The following is a 17,841-nucleotide window of genomic DNA, read 5'->3' on the forward strand; positions in this document are numbered from 1 at the left end:
GGAGCGGCTGGGCCCGTGAGTCATGGCCGCTGAGCCTGCGCGTCCGGAGCCTGTGCTCCGCAACGGGAGAGGCCACAACAGTGAGAGGCCAAAAAAAAAAAAAAAAAAAAAAAAAAAATCTGTTCTGCAGGGGGTGGCAGGGAGAGATAAACTAGGAGCTTGGGGTCAATATATACACACTACTATATATAAAAATAGGTAAACAACAACAAAGTGTACAGCCCTTTTTTTAATACATATACAAAAAACTGAGTCACTTTGCTGTACACCAGAAATGAACACAACCCTGTAAATTAACTATACTTCAATCTAAAAAAACAAAAAACAAAACACGGTTCTACCACTTCTTTGCTGTGTGGCTCTTTGCTGTGTGAGGATATTATACTCACCCTTTCTGAACCTGTTTCCTGACCTCTTGGTGTAAGAATTAGATGAGAGGATGCAGGTGATGCCCCTGTTTAGTTTTTGACACATAGTAGGCACTTATTAAATGGTATCAATTGTATTAATTTGTACTTAACAATTATTCATTCATTTCCAGGTGAGTGAGCCACCTTGGGGAAAATTTCGACTTATTCCACATAACAGATGGTAACAGCAATGTTTACATACGAGCTTGGACAGAGTTAGTGGAACTCTGGCTTTTGCAAACCTACTACCAGAGCCACCGCGCTGTGTGTCAGCCTCTTGGTGCAAGAGAACAGGCAGGTGACGGAAAGTTTTAGATCCTTTAAATAAAACAAACAAGAGCATCAAGCTATTGGAGGCAAAGTCCCAAGTCTAATGAAGGGCCACTTCTAAAATGACAGGCACCCTCAGGCAACACTTTTCACAAGATGTGCCCCAACCATACCCAAGCAAAACTGCTACAAATCTTCAAGCTGGAAGCCTTCAGGTTCCCTCCCTGAGGACCAAACTGCAGAGCCTTTTAAGAAACAGAAGTCTCTCAGCACCACCGGCTTGAGGCACAAAACTACACCTTCTTGAAAAGGTCAGAAATGGCTGCCTGGGCTTTAGAAGGGTATTTCTTTCCAAAGGCCAAGAGCGGAGAGGGGGTGGCAGGTGTGGCAGTTCGCGTGTGCCTGTGTCAGGGTGAATCAGACAGACAGGAAAAGGCAAAGGAAAGAGAAAGCTTTCCAATTCTACCGTGTGCCAAAAACTAACCATTAACTGTAGGACCCGAAACAGAAAACTCTAATAGGAATGATAAACGGATAGCGCTAATAAAAAGAAAATCTGAAGGCGTCTGCCTCCGTCTCACCCTATTATGTATCAGTCAGTCGCCTCCTGGGAACTTGGTCGAGCCTTTGCTCGTGCTGATTCTGCAACCTGGATTACCCTGCCCTTCCCTGTCTCTCTGGCAAATTCCTATCCTACCCTCAAAACCCAACTTAGGAATGAACAGTTCTGCAATATCTTCTCTGAGACACTCCAAACCATGCCCCTCCACTACCAGATCTGGCCAATTCCCCTCTTCCCTGTGTTACTTCTTTTGGTTTACTGATCACTTGCTGCTACTGGCTACTGCTTTATGACGCTAACTCCCCTACCAGGCTGCGAGCCCCCTGGGGCAAGAGAGAGGTTGATTCACCAATGTATCCACTAATCTGGCACTCATTCATTCATTCATCCGTTCATACATACATGCACTCAAACATTCACTGAGCACTGAAGTGGACCTTGGTCACCTGTCCCTATGGCACCCGCTTCCTGTCCAGCAATAGTCTCCGTGTTCATTGGGGGATCCACCCCTCTCCCCGGCCCTCATTCTCCACGTCTGAATGGGGTTCTTCCCTCGGCCTCGGCACATGAGAGGGATCCTGCGATTGCGTGAAGAGGGAGAAGGGACCTAAGCTGTCTCTATCAGAGGGAACTTCCCAGGAATCAAGAAAGAGACTCTTGCTTCTTCCCCTGAATGTGAACCTGGAAGAAAAACTATCTGCCCAGGGGTTATCACAGCCAGCTGTGATCAGGAGGGATTAAACCCACCAAAATGATGTCAACCCAGACATGGTAGAAGTAAGGGCCAGAGAGAGAGAGAAAGACAGGAGCCTGGTAACAGAGCTCACATCCCAAGATTCAGCCACACCTAAAGCCAAATTCTCCCTTCAATCAAGAAATTCTCTTTCTAGGCATAATCAGGGTAAGCTATGCTCTGGCTGTAATAACAAGCAAACCCTGATATCTCAGTGGCTGAACAGATATGGTCTATTCCTGCTCTCACAAAGTCTGCAGTGGGCCCAGCAGCACAACAGGGCCAATCCCTTCCAGGCGGTGACTCAGGGATCCAGGCTAGCATCACCCTGTAGCTATGCCACATGGAACACATGGCTCCCAGGGTCATCACGGCAAGCACAACGAGATCAAAGAAAATTCACACCAGCTCCTCCACGCTTCGGCCTTGGAGGGTGCTCATCACTTCTACTTATAGCCCACTGGCCAGAATGAGTCACATGGTCCCAGTCTAAACTAAGGGAGACTGGGAAATGCACCAGTCCTGCTTGTCCAGGGAGAGACAAGTGAGACAGGCCTGATGAACACACAGCACAGTCTCTGCCACAACAGAATCAGCCACACTTTCTATCACCTGCAACCAAAAGACTCCAAAATGATATATGCCAGAACCACAACAGTGAACAGGACGTGAGAACTGTAATCATGGAACCCACAGCACAGTGAGAGGTGGGGCAAAGAATGAGGGAAACAAGAACCCACGAGACAGGCAAACGCACATATGGCACCGTCAGGACGAGGAGTGGGGATGCGGGAGAGGTGGTTAGCAACAAGACACCTGGGGTAACGGAACTTAGCTTTCGGGAGCGCAGAGGGCTGGTAGGGGAAGGGCTGTAGGGCGAGATCTGAAAGCTCAGAAGTCAGCCCAGGAAAATGGGGAGGCAAGGGGACAGAGAGAAGGAATAGGGTTCCAGGTAAGAAACCAATGGGTAGAAAGGTGACACAAGCTCACGGTGAGGTGAGAAACATGGCTGCAGGGGAAGATGAGAGCCACGGCATACAGGGTCTTATGGTAACACATAAAAAAGGGGTTACGTTTTAATGACTCCACGGGCAAAGAGGAGCCACTGGAGTCTTAAGCAGGAAAACGGCCCAAGCCAACTGGGCCTGGGGTAGTTTTTCATTATTCCGTCCACGGGCATTAAACTCACCACCTCCTTCCTCCCTGTCTCTGCATCTGCCCCCCACACCTCCAACTGCTATGGTTCCACATTGTTGGGGACAATCCCCAGATGTTCCCGGTGGGCTGGGCTCACCACACGTGACGGCCATGTCCCTTCACCTGGCGCATCCTCAACACTGACCTCGATAGGACAGTGCCACCTATCCCTATCCCCCCACCACCAACAACTGAGACCACACAACTCCTCTGGGAGCCCAAGAAGCAGCTTCAAGGAGCCACTTCCCGCCTCAAGAAGGAAAGCAAATATAAAACAGGCCCAAAATAGTGTGGGTCTGAAAAGCTGAAAACCAGCCACCACAATTACAAGTATTTTTACCCAGCACCCAAAAAGGAGTAGCGGATCACTTTCCAAGTGTCTCTCTAAGGAAGTTCATCTGTTCAATCTCACGTGCTCCAGACTCCAGAAACGCAAAGGGAAATGAGGCTGTAACAGGAACGGCAGCCGAAGAGAACACCCAGGGTGGAGACACCGAGCCAACGGCAGGGCCTGTGGTATCATCGTCGATGGTGGGTGGTGACCCCACCATGAGACGGGAGAAGAGACGCCCAAAGATCTACGAGAGAAACCAGGAGATGGGCAGGGACGAGCGAACACTAATGAGTCTGGAGTGTGGGCGTGTCTGCCACAGGAGCTGGGCTGTCACCTGCCACTCTACACACCCTGCCAAGTGCAGAGTGATGAAAGGCCTGGGGACGTGCAGGAAAGAAAGAAGGCCCGTCCGGCGAGAAGGGCACACTGCCCAAAGTGGAACCTTTCCCTTTGCTACACTGGGCAGGTCACCTGAGCACACAGGAACAGGCTGGGGACACGTGATGAGCACAAGAGGCATCGCCAGCAGAAAGTAACACAACACTGTAAATCAACTATACTCCAATAAAAATTAATTTAAATAAAAGAGGCATCAGAAGAGCCCTGCCATCTGAGCAAGTGCTTGGGCTTGTGTGTGTCAATACAGCTTACAGCAGGGATTGTGTCTGTCAGCCAGAATTTCTTCCCATTATCCCTCCTCATCCTTCAATAATTCCCTTGGGTGTGACAAGCTCAGAGCTAGCACGCTCGTCACTGCTTTCATCACTGTGGCTCCCCTTAGAGTTAAAAGTTAGAGCCAGCCAGCCAGCAAGGCCTGGTTCTGTTGCAGCAGAAATAGAAATGTTTTCCCTCTCCCGAGAACAAGGAAAATAAAGGGAACGGGTGCCAGGCTAGAGAAGAAACATAACCTGGCCTGAAAGAGTTAATCAATCCTAGTTTTATTTTAACTGGTACTGATCTATAGTGTCTGTTGTTAGATTTGTCCTTCACAAAGCTAACCTGTCACCCCTAATCCTGTGTAATTTACATTCTGCACCTGGTATTTGCTCCCCCTGTGATCTCTTGTAGCAAATCACCCCTTGCAGCTGTTTGCTTTCCAGAAGGGAGCTCCCACACTGATAAGCCAGAGACTAAGGGACCCCATTACTGGGTTTCCTGACTGCCAGCAGTGACTATTTTGAAACAATGCAAGAAAAAGAATGCAAGACATTCACTGTTTTGATCTTTATCACTCTGGACTGTGAACTCCCCTGTAAGAATCCCTGTAATTCAGCAGAGTGGGCGCACAGTTCTTGAGGCCTAGCCTACTGTGTCTTCCCTTTGCCTGGCAAGGAAAATAAAAAGCCTCTCTATTTCTTATCTTCCAAATCTCTGTCTGGGTATTTTTATTCGGCATGGGTGCACAGGAAGCCAAGATCTGGCAACAGTTCGTGTTTCTAGCTAAGCGTGAGGGGAAGAGCACTAACTCTGGAGTCAGACAGCCAGGGTTCCATCCTAGGTCTACACGTGAAGCCCTGTGACCTTGGGCCGGTGACTTGTCATCTCCAAGCCTTAGATTCCTCATCTGTAAGGATGCAGCAAACATTAGACAATCCAATGTGACGCTATTAGCACAGGGACTAAAAGCAGAATAAGCCCTCAACTTATGCTGTAACTGCTGCCACCATCCTGGTCACCGATGTTCGGGGGTTGCTTTTCTCTAAGTAAATGTCACCAAAAGCCTAAGAGATCACAGAGTACCAAGCACATGACAGTCTCTCAAAAACCACTGCTGGGAGACATTCTCTAGGATCAACAATCTAATTTCTTTAACTAATAAATTTCAAGTAAAGAAGAAAGGGAGAGAAGGGAAGATACAGATGGGAAACCTGCAGATTCAGAGAGATTTAAGAGGTCTATTAACCGATTACAATGTGTGGATGGACCCCATTTGGAAACTTATTCAAACATTTGTTTGAAATGAAAATTTGAACACTCACCAGATATTTGACGATGTTAAGAAATTACTGCTAATTTTTATTTAGGTGTGGTATTACAGGATTTTTTTTCTTTTAAAAAATAGGAGGACCCTTATGTTGTATTAGAGATATATTTCAAAATACTTTAGGAGGAAACAACACTGTGCTTTGAACTTGCTTCAGCGTATCTATGAGAAGCTGGGGAAGTAGGAAGATGTATGGACAAAGCGAGACTGGCCATGACTTGGCCACCGCTGCAGTTGGGTGATGGGTACGTGAAAGCTCATTATATTCTTCGGGCTATTCTTACATTCAAACTTCCCATAATAAAAATATATTTTGAATAAGGGAAGAGAATGTGAAGAACATATGTGTATATATATACATACACATATACACATACACACATGTATAACTGAATCGCTCTGTTGTACACCTGAAACTAACACAATATTGTAAATCAACTCTACTTCAAATTTTAAAATAGAATATTAAAAATAAGAAGAGAAAACACACAAAAAATATTTTGAATAAAGTACTGGACTGCCTGTGATCTTCATCAGGGAACTAGCTCACTCACGCACTAGGGCACAGCAGAGGCCTGTGTGCCCGAGCATTCGGAAACCCAAGCACTGGGAAACCTGCAAGCCGTGCTGACACTGAAGCAGGAGACAGATGGGCCCCAACAACTAGCGTCCTGTTTACACCTCATAGGGCAGGAAAAAGTGGGCTTCAGGCTGGACACTTACAACTAGCCTCCTGTTTGCATTTCCTGAGACAGGAGATAGATGGGCTTGAGGTTAGACATTTAAAATCAGCCTCCTGTTTGTTTGTTCTCCAAAATGGAAGCAATGACAGAGACACGGTAAATAGCCAAGCTTTTGTCTCTTGTGGAGGTCCTAAGATAACAGTCATGGCAGGAACAGGGGCAAAACCTTGTTTGAGTAAAGGATCAAGGGATCTCTGCTTCCCCCCTCCTTGGGGCAAGGGAGACACCACACATGCGCAGAAAGGCTTCTTGGGGGTCAAAAGTCAGGGGACAACTCCAGGCCGTGGTGACTCTTGCTTCTCCCAGATGCCTTCATGTCGTGACCCATCTTGGCTGAGAGGTGCCTGCACCCCTAAGGGGAGGGTCCTGAGACAAATTAGCCAGGGGGGACAAAACAAGATGATTGGCTGGAAGACAAAGACGCGGAAAACTGTGCCCTTATAAAGGGTTTAAACTTCCCAGAGGCGCAACTCTCTGAGTTCACCCTTGCATCTTTCTGCATCTAGTTTGTCTTTCCAATAAACTTTTTACTTTTCTCTTTACCTTCTGCCTCCTCACCTGAATTCATTCTTGACAAGACAGGCAAGAACTAGGGATCCAGGCCGTAGCTGCTGGCCCCTGTGGTCTAATGGTTAAGACTCCCAGTCCGGACACTAAGATCTTGCTTCCAGCTACTGCTCGCTGCTGCTTACTGCTGCCTGTATCCGAAATCAACACCTCCTTGTCTCCAACCTGTTCCATTTCCAAGAGTCAGGGCAGCCATGCTGGTGACAGGGCTGTGGCTGATATTAACTGGAATTAACATAGAAAGCCAAGCAAAGGGGAGGAAGACCTCGGCCTGGCCATCTCACAGGCATTAGGTGCTAAGATTCCTTCCTCAGCAAACTGAGGGGGAGGAACAGGAAGCAAGGGGTCCTGCGATACTGTGATTTACTGTGGGCACAGCTCCCAAAACCCTTGGAATTTCCTAAGTGTTGAGAATGATACAGGTGTCTTTTGTTATGTTAGTAAGATGACTTTTAGAAGCACCTAAGGATGGGGGCTGGGTGCCAGGAGAACCAATCCTGTGATTAGAAGGTTAGAACGTTTGGTCCTACCCCCTGGCCTCCAGGGAGGGGAGAGGCGCTGGAGATTGAGTCAATCACCAATGGTCTATGACCCAGCAATCCCACTCCTGGGCATATACCCTGAAAAAACCGTAATTCAAAAAGAGTCATGTACCACAATGTTCACTGCAGCTCTATTTACAACAGTCAGGACATGGAAGCAACTTAAGTGTCCATCGACAGATAAATGGATAAAGAAGATGTGGCACATGTATACAATGGAATATTACTCAGCCATAAAAAGAAACGAAATTGAGTTATTTGTCGTGAGGTGGATGGACCTAGAGTCTGTCATACAGAGTGAAGTAAGTCAGAAAGAGAAAAACAAATACCATATGCTAACACATATATATGGAACCTAAAGAAAAAATGGTTCTGAAGAACCTAGGGGCAGGACAGGAATAAAGATGCAGACATAGAGAATGGACTTGAGGACACGGGGAGGAGGAAGGGTAAGCTGGGATGAAGTGAGAGAGTGGCATGGATATATATACACTACCAAATGTAAAATAGATGCCTAGTGGGAAGCAGCCGCATAGCACAGGGAGATCAGCTCGGTGCTTTGTGCCCACCTAGAGGGGTGGGATAGGGAGGGTGGGAGGGAGACGCAAGAGGGAGGAGATATGGGGATATATGTATATGTATAGCTGATTCACTTTGTTATGTAGCAGAAACTAACACACCTTTGTAAAGCAACTATACATACTCCAATAAAGATGTTTAAAAAAAATCACCAACGGTCAATGATTTCATCATTCCTGCCTCTGTAATGAAGCTTCTATTTTTATGGATAGGACAGGGTTCCAAAAGCTTCCAGGGTGGTGAACACATGGGGATCTGGGGAGAGTGGCGTGGCTAGAGAGGGCATGGACGCCCGGTGCCCTTTCCCCATACCTTGTCCTAGGTATCTCTTCCATCTGGCTCTTCCTGACTTATATCCTTCTACAATATACCAGTAATCTAGTGAGTAAACTTTTGAGTTCTGTGAGATGCTCTAGCAAATTCATCGTCTTGGGAACCTCTGATTTATAGACAGTCGGTCAGAAGCACAGGTAACAATCTGGGCTCACAACTGGTGTCTGAAGTGGAGGGTGATCTTGTGGGACTGGCCTCTTACCTGTAGAATCTGATGCTATCTCTGGGTAGATAGTGTCAGAATTCAGTTGAATTCTCAGACACTCCGCTGGTGTGGGAAAGCCTACACACACACACACACACACACACACACGCTGGAATTGGGTGAGGAACCATTTTTCAGGCCCCCTAAAAGGTGCTCTGTTAAAAGAAGTCAGTCAGTCTCTCTCTCTCTTTCTCTCTGATATTCCAATCTGAGATTCGCTAGGACTGGCATGGGCCTCCTTTAGAAGATTTTTTAATGGTATTGTGGTTTTGTTTTGTTTTGTTAAGAGCTCTTATATTTTACAGATACAGCCTTGAAATAGGAGTGGAATGATATGAAAACTCAAGTTTGCTTCAAAATACCACAAGAGACTGGGAGTAGGATGGGACAGAGATGATGCAAAATTGACCAGGAGTTATTAACGGTTGAAGCATGATGATGGGTATTTAGAGGCTGATTAAACCTCTAAATTTTCCATTTTTGTATCTTTTCCATAATAAAAAGATTTTAAGAATTCCTTGGAGATTTGGCCTTGTTAGTCATTCACACTTTAGTGGGAATTACCCCTATCCCTCCAGAAGGGAGAACTCCTTACCAGTTTTCATTCATACATAACAATTTTGCTTCAACACCCAATTCTGCATGGTGAGCAAACTCTTTTCCCCTGACGAGGTGAGAGTCCAGTCTCAATCTGCTCAGTATCATGAGATATTAAAAAACAAAAACAAATTCACATCAAACTCTTCATTTTGAGCAGCAGTTTAATGGAGATGTCAGCTCAGAGTTCTGTATCCTGAGTCCTTAAACAGAATCCAGTCTTTTATTTAAAAGCCTGTTTTCTTTTGCATAAAAATGACTCCCAGATATATCAAGAGTGTTGGAACCCACTGGTGCCAATTTATGAAGCCAGTGCTCGTGGTATAACTGCCCCCAAAGTCCTGGCTGCTTCAGGAACTTTTCCATTTTATTAAAATGATGATCACATTCAGAGTTTTCCACAGCGTGTGATTATGAATGTATTTTTTACCAGCTTGATGCTTAATCTTACTTTTCCATTAATAGTAACTCTGCCATTATAATGAGAACAAATGCCGCTAATACACATTTATTTCACCCATGAGCAAAAAGTCAGGGGCTAACTACATTCACACAGTAAATGACAAGTATCCTATAATTTGAAAAATCAGTCAACAGCTCGCTGAGTCCCTCCACACAGGAGGAAGTAAAGATCCGTGTGCTGAGGATGGACTGGCAGTATTGTACACAACACAGAGGTGAGCAAAGAATGGGGAAGCAGGGCTGTGATCAAGACTTACTACAGTATGACAAAGGCAGAACAAAGGAGCCCCAAAGGAGAGGAAGAGGAAACAGCATCTATGGATTGTAGACATTTACAAAACTTCATATGAACTAAGGTATTTTGGAGGTAAGTAACAGAGACAGATTCTAACCTGAGCTACAAAGGAATTACTGTAAACAGTCAGGAAATTAGGAGAACCTGGCCCGGAGAAGGACCTGAAACCAGAACAGCTCTGGCCAGTTCTCACAGGAACAAATGGAGAGTCATCAGGACCCAGTTATTGAATAAGTGGCCTCTCAAGCATTCTCGCCATTCTTGCTTAATTTAGGAGTTAAAGCCCCAACTGCCCTGGCTCAGGTCACATGCCTGCCCTGGGGCCAAAGTAGGGCAAAGTACCTAAGATCTACTCTCCTACCAGGACGGCAAGACATGGTGGGGCCATCATTCCTCCAAAGGAAATCAGGACAGAAGGAAGAAAAGAAAGCACTCCTGTCCACTACGGGTACTGAACCTGATTCCATACATTTAATCCTCAAAGTAACCCTACCAGTAGGTATTACCAGCTCAACTTTACTGACAGAGAAACTGAGGCTTAGAGAGGTCAGGTGGCCTGCCCAGGAACGAACGCATGGCGGTGAGGGACCAATCTGAACTGAGTCTGACATGGGACACCTGTGCTCTCCAAGCCACCAGGCTGCAGGAGGCGACGCAGGACCAAAGTCCAAATGCCACCAACAATTCTACATTTTTCTTGATGGCAACTGCTAGAAAGGAATGGAAAAATCTCTGGAGACGAATCCAAACCAAAAGGATTGCACTTGCAGGAGGTAAAGAAGAATCTTAGAGCAGATCTATCTTGGACGTGCCCAGTATCTTTTATCCTCAAAAACCTTGGTGAGAACAAATCCATTTCCTCTAATGTGTAGCTCTTCAGGAGGGATGGGAAGTGGACAAAAGAAATTTCCGAGTGTCATAACTAACAACCCCAAAGAAAAGGGGAGGACTGTTCTAGAAGCTCCAGTTAGGTGCCCAAGCTCTGCAAGACTGCTGTTAAAGACATAGCTCTAGGAGCCCATGAGGCAGGCGTCACTCTATGTCTGCACTTCTGGCATGTCAACCCTGTTTCCTAATTATCATAACGGACGTGTCTGCCTCACCCCCCAGGCCAGGAGCTTCCCCAGAGGCAGGTAATGTGTCTTGTTCGTCTTTGTAACCTACGACAAGCCTTGGTTACACAGATGCTACCCACGGATGAAGCGTCAATAACTTTACAACCAAAAAAAGAAGACAAACTCAGTCTAGGGAAGAAAACTCCACTTGAGGAACGTCTCAGCTTCAGACTCACACCTCTCGTGGCTCATCTCCTAGAATCATCAACTCTACTGCTCCCAGGGCAGGGGAGGCCACTGAGGGTAGAGAAAGGAAGTTGATTGAAGGCTGGACCCTTAGGAGGTAGTCAGTAAATATGTGCTACGTGAGCTGGTAGTGCCCATCTTTCTCTCACGATCCCCTCCAGACTCTCCAAGCTCAAATTCCCCCTAAAACTGACTGCCAGGAAAACGTGTGCCTCCTCCAAAGAGCCATGCTTCCTCTTATTAGATATGGAATCCTTTCTGCCAGGATGCTCTGAGTTACAGGGGTGCCTTGTACAACCCACTCTCGACCTGAGAGCGGAGAGAAGTCCATCCATCACTCTTTAAACATGACCCCAAACAGCCGAATCCACTTGACGGACTGTCATCCCATTCGATACTTACAGAGCTCCTACTATATGCTGGAGCCGAATGAGGAAATGAACATACAGTAAAAAAAGATAACGTCCTAGCCTGGCATTCTACTGCAAGCGGCTTCAGAATCGAGTAGGTCCGAGCACAGATGGGAGGCGTTCCCTCCTCCTGCAGTAACTGAGGGTGTGGGACGAGGCCCCGCCAGCACCATGCCAAACGGCCAATGTGCCACGTCTCTGTCAGCTACTGCTGGCAACCCTCACCTCCCTCCACGTATTCTCTCAAATGGGACGAGTGACTGGCCCTTCTCTTAGGTGTCTCTTTTTCTCACTGAGCCTGGCCTTCCAGAACACAGCGATGGGACGATGGGTTTGGGCTCTGGTGCTAGACGGCCTGAGGGATTCGGACCCAGCCCTGCTTCTAACCAGCTGAGAAATCTTAGACAAGCTACTTCTCAAAACCCCATCCGTGAACAGCACCTCCCCTCACGGAACCCTGCTGAGGATTGCAAGAGTTCATCGACATAAAGACTTAGCCCGGCAACCAGAACTGAAAGTATGCGCTGACAGCTAGCTGCTAGTGTTACAGCGGCTCTTACATCATGAGTGTTTTGATAGCAGTGTTCTTTCCCTGACAGATTAACCTACACCTGCCAGAATTCTCTTTTCCCTCTTGTTTTCAAAAGTTGACCACCACAGGGTGTCAGGAACAATCTTTGCACAATCTTTCCTGTCCTGGGCCCCTGATTCTCACCAGCTACTACATACGGTGTTGCTTTGGGCTCTGAGCTGCCCATGCAGCATGCTGTGTACGTGTGCAGGTAGGTGGAATGGTTTTAATGCTTTGAAAGACACCTAGAGAAAGAAGGTTCAGGAACTCCCTTTTCATTGGGATGAATCACAGAAGAGTCATTCAATTGTTGGGGTATTTTAAATAGTCGTATTATTTAAAATGATATATTTTTTCTTCCTTTGCCCTTTCGAAATGGGAAGAGCAATGCCTCAACTCTTCCCCCTCTTCCTTTTATTACTCCACTCCAACACACGTTTACAACTCTTTCTTGGTAAAAACCAACCCATTAATAAAATGACAGCCGAGCATCACGAAGAATGGGTTTGATTAATGCCAACAAAGAGGGCTCGGCACAAGTCGTGGTGAAATGAAACACTAATGTTATTCAGAGATGAGAGATCACTGACAGGATCTCACTTTGCAAACAAAAACAGAATGAAAAATCAGTGCGGCGTAGTAAATGCCACTGGAGGACCATCTCTGCTTCAACCTCACCTCTCTCCCAGCTTGCTGACTACAGCCATCGACTCCACCGCTCCCAGCGTAAGAGGATCACAGAAGGACGTGAAAGAAGGCTTAAGGCTGGCAAGAGAAGTCTTTTACCCTGATGTGGGGGTTCAACACTGACCTCTCTCGCAGGCAGCAAGGGCAACGATGCAAGGGGATCCGACAGTAACTTCACATCACACCTGGATCTTCCCTGCACATCACAGCTGGAGCGCAGTGAGGTGCTGAGGCTTTCTCATGGTCAAAATGGGTGCTGGGGGCTTCCCTGGTGGCGCAGTGGTTGAGAGTCTGCCTGCCGATGCAGGGGACACGGGTTCGTGCCCCGGTCCGGGAAGATCCCACATGCCGCGGAGCGGCTGGGCCCGTGAGCCATGGCCGCTGGCCCTGCGCGTCTGGAGCCTGTGCTCCGCAGCGGGAGGGGCCACGGCTGTGAGAGGCCCGCGTACCGCAAAAAAAAAAAAAAAAAAAAAAAAAAGGGTGGTGACAAGGCACCCAACCAACCCTGAATGAACCAACCAACCAACAAAGCAGCCAGTCCAAGAATGAACTACAGTGTTTCCTCAGTGGGTCAAGCAGGCAGTCACTTCCTCCCAAGCCCCTCCGAGTTTCTGATGAGCATGTCAGTCAATCCCCCAGATCGCTGCCCCAGGCCCGGCACCCAAAGGAATCCAGGGACACGAGCACTGGTCTCTAAGCTGTGCGGGTCTGACCACATCCTTACAAGTGGACACCTCGCTCTGGTTCCCCTGAAGGGACAGAAGCTCCCAACCCCCTTTCACTCTGGTAAGAACCCTTCACACTTCCTAGCTCAGCAGCCCTTCCTTCATTCAGCAAACCAGAGCCATCCCTGTCCCAGGAGAATTTCAAATACTTTCACTCAAGGGCTATTTAGCTAAATTCACCGCCTGTCAACAGTCACTGAGAATACACTGATGAAAAGAGTCTCTGCCATCCAGAGACCCGGAGTCCACTAGGATTGTCACAGTTCTGAGGGTAAGGGGCCCGCTCCCCTCTCCACCCAGGCTTTCTGCCACAGCCAACTCTGGTCTCATGATCCCTCTGAATGAAGGTCCACGGATGGGCATAGTGGTGGGCAGAGACGCTGCAGGGACCACCTCCCCCGTGCCCACGCCCTCCCATCCCGGTTTTTAACTCTTCACCCAGTTGCCTGTTTGGCTGAGACCTTGGCTTGCTTTCCCTTGAGTTCACCTGAGTTAGAACTCAAGTTGCTTCTAAAGTCAGCTCCCTTCTTTCGAGGTCATTTTAGAGACAGAGGAAACAGACTACAAGGATAGCAGCGTGAACCAGAATGAGCTCAGGGGCTGCTCCTCAAAGACCCTACCCCCTGAAGCCCACCCCAGGTCAGGCACGTCTCCACGGCAACTGTGGCTGTTTTTCTGTTTCCAAAAATAAAACTTACTCAGCGTAGAAGACTTAGAAAGTACGAAGTATAAGTGTATACTTTTATGTGTGTATGTACACACACATACGTGACTTGTAATAAATACTACCACCACTGGATCACCACAACACATACACACACCCGTACATACATTAGTTACCTAATCAAAAACTTACTCTCCCAGCTTTACCACTGAGTATGGTGGCAATTAATGGTTTCTGACAAAAACATTTGATCATACCAAAAAAGGACCTTCATTCTTCATTTACCAAGAATATTTTATCAGATATCGATGATGAGTGTTACCAAATGAACATTTTCGTACCTATCAAGATAAATACCCGGTTTTCTCCTTTGATTTATTAATGGGTGGACTTAATGGATGAGTTTCCTAATGTTAAACCATCCTAGAAATCCTAAATACATTTTATCTTTTTATATATGTTGTTCCTTTAATATATGACTGAATTTGAGATAGTGATACCTTTCTTGAATTGCTATGTATCCATGCACAAATGTAACCAGTCTATACTTTTCTTGCTTCTGCTATCTTTGTCAGATTTTTTATACTGGAGTGATACACACTTGAACCAAGGTACAGACATAGATAAAAAACGCTCTAAGAAAATATAAATAGTGAAGGGCTTTTTGTATACACCTTGAAGGGTGTCCTGAAAATCACCATAAAACCATCCAGGCTTGCTACCTTCTTGGGATACAGTTCTTTCGTAACTTTTATAACTTTCTTCCACAGATTTTTTTGGTCCCTTCAGGTAGCCTGCCTCATCTTCAATGAATTTTCATACTGAATGTGATCCTAGAAAACAGTCCATCTCATCATCCCTATTTCCCCATTTCTCAGCACAAAGTTGTATGTGATATTCTCTTCTGTTTTGAATATTCTCCAAATCCAAGGGTACAACTGTTTTCTTATTTTTCACTTTTTCCCTCTTATCTCCTTGCCACAGGTTTCTAATTAAATGATATTTTTCAAAGAACCACGTCTTTCTTACTTTTCTCTATCAATTACAATGGTTTTACCATTTTGTGTTTTGTTTGTGGAAGGCGGAGTGTGTGACTGCTTGTTTTGCTAACATCTGTTTAACAGGCTGGGCCTATGTCTGAAAAATCTCCAAAGCAGCCAGTGTTGGGAATAAACTCAGACTCTGTCACCCTTACCTCAATGAGCTTTCTTTCATAGGAGCTTGCTAGTTCCTCGGCAACCTCTCCCGGCTTCTGGTCAGTAACTGTAACTTCTCCATCAACATTCCAAAGACTTGGTACAACTTTAGGAAAAGAAAGACATTCCGTAAGTATTTTAACAGTAATCAAAAATAATTCTCCCAGTTGAAAGAAAAAGAATTCTTCTTTTCCAAATGGCTTCTCCAGAGAGAAAGCTCTTGTTAAAGGAGAAAAAAAAAGATCACAATTACTAATTACTTCAGCATTGCATCATTTTCACAGAAGTACAATAAATCAAATGATAAGCTGTATTTGAGAACAGCAATAACTGTCCTAGAGACAGATGCACAGGAGTCTGGGGAACGATCCTATAGCTACTTTCCATTTCAGGGGAAAACAGACAATGCTTTGGCAAATATAAGAGCCTACACTTACATCTTTTATGCTGGTGAAATTTCTTTTTCTCCAACAAAAAAGTTTTCCAGGAGATAGCGCCTGCCTAGAGCCTGAAGTGAAATGGTAACAGGGCTCAGATTATATTTAGAACCAAGGAATCTTCTGGAAAAACTCTAAAACCAATGCACAATGACAATGCAAAGACATCTTCGTGAGATACTGACTCTCAGGTCAGCACAAGAATTAGCACAGTATTTTAAGGAACCTCCATACCCTTTTCCATAGTGGCTGCACCAATTTACATTCCCACTAACAGTGGAGGAGGGTTCCCTTTTCTCCACACCCTCTCTAGCATTTATTGTTTGTAGACTTTTTAATGATGGCCATTTTGACTGGTGTGAGGTGATACCTCATTGTAGCTTTGATTTGCATTTCTCTAATAATTAGTGATATTGAGCATCTTTTCACATGCCTGTTGACCATCTATATGTCTTCTTCAGAGAAATGTCTATTTAGGTCTTCTGCCCATTTTCTGATTGGGTTGTTTTTTTTTTTATTAAGCTGTATGAGCCAAAAACAGAGTTACATATATCCGGAGAAAACTTTAATTTGAAAAGACACATGCACCCCCATGTTCATAGCAGCATTATTTACAATAGCCAAAACATGGAAGCAACCTAAGTGTCCACTGGCAGATGAATGGGTAAAGAAGATGTGGTACATATACATAATGGAATACTACTCGCCATAAAGAAGAATGAAATAATGCCATTTGCAGCAACATGGATGGACCTAGACATTATCATACTAAGTAAATCAGACAGAGAAAGACAAACACCATATGATATCACTTACATATGGAATCTTAAAAAGTGGTACAAATGAACTTATTTACAAAACAGAAACAGACTCACAGACAAAGAAAACCAATTTTTGGTTACCAAAGGGGAAAGGAGGGGAGGGATAAATTGGGAATTTGGGATTAACAGATACACACTACTTTATATAAAATAGGTAAACAATAAGGACCTACTGCATAGCACAAAGAACTGTAATAACCTATTATGGAAAAGAATCTGAAAAAAAAATATGTATAACTGAATCACTTTGCTGTACACCTGAAGCTAACACAACACTGTAAATCAACTACAATTCAATTAAAAAAAAAAAAAAGGAATGAGCACAGTAGATGCCCATGGGCACTGTTTCTACTATCAGATATATACCCACATATGCTCACTTTGTAGTGAAGAGTAAAAAGATAAAAACTGGGAAAGAGCCAGATAATTGCAAGATAAGCAGGAGAAGGCCAGCAGTGGAGAACTCCTGCGCGAGCAGAGTTAAGAAGACCCAGTAGTGTGACCATGGATTCACCCCACGTCTGAAAACAAGCATCAGATGCAGATGCAGATGCCTGTGTGTCCTGAGATGAGATTCCTGGATGCCCATCAAGTGTGATGAGACGGCAATGAGGCAGAACAGGAAGCTAAGGTGAGCCCCCCAGCGACTGGGATTCGAGAGACATGGGCTCTGGTCAGGCACTGAGGGAGAAGTCAACACGGGGAAAAGCTGAGCAAAAATGGGACTCGCTGCTGGGCCTGAACTGACCAGTGGCTCCACCTTCAGCCCTTCACGGAGCCTCCATCAGGCCACAGCTGGTCAGGGCCCCGGAGGTAGCAAGGCCCCTGAGTGACGACACAGAACATACTGGAATCAAACCCTAAGTGGTTTCCATCCCAGCAGTGACTACAGCTCCAGCCACTACTGCAAGGAGCGACCCGGTAACAACCTGTTAAAGTTGACAGATTGAACATGTTAATTTACATTCACAACCTCTCAAAATCTCATTAAAATACCAATTAAAAATAATTCCTTCTATGGGCTTCCCTGGTGGCGCAGTGGTTGAGAGTCTGCCTGCCGATGCAGGAGACGCGGGTTCGTGCCCCGGTCCGGGAAGATCCCACGTGCTGCGGAGCGGCTGGGCCCGTGAGCCACGGCCGCTGAGCCTGCGCGTCCGGAGCCTGTGCTCCGCAACGGGAGAGGCCACGACGGTGAGAGGCCCACGTACCGCAAAAA

The 17,841-nt window shown here is 45.9% G+C and overlaps 1 protein-coding gene across 1 annotated transcript in view; it reads right to left on the reverse strand.

The window, feature by feature from the left end:
* Positions 1–17,841, reverse strand: part of SNX29 (sorting nexin 29) — a 569,236-nt gene that overhangs the window by 268,108 nt on the left and 283,287 nt on the right. Inside the window, exon 15 of the mRNA XM_007462815.1 lies at positions 15,367–15,473. Within this exon, the coding sequence (XP_007462877.1) occupies positions 15,367–15,473 (107 nt within the window). The remainder of the gene's footprint in view (positions 1–15,366; positions 15,474–17,841) is intronic.

This window comes from Lipotes vexillifer, unplaced genomic scaffold (assembly GCF_000442215.2).
Source record: "Lipotes vexillifer unplaced genomic scaffold, Lipotes_vexillifer_v1.1 scaffold306, whole genome shotgun sequence".
NCBI classification, from domain to species: Eukaryota; Metazoa; Chordata; class Mammalia; order Artiodactyla; family Lipotidae; genus Lipotes; species Lipotes vexillifer.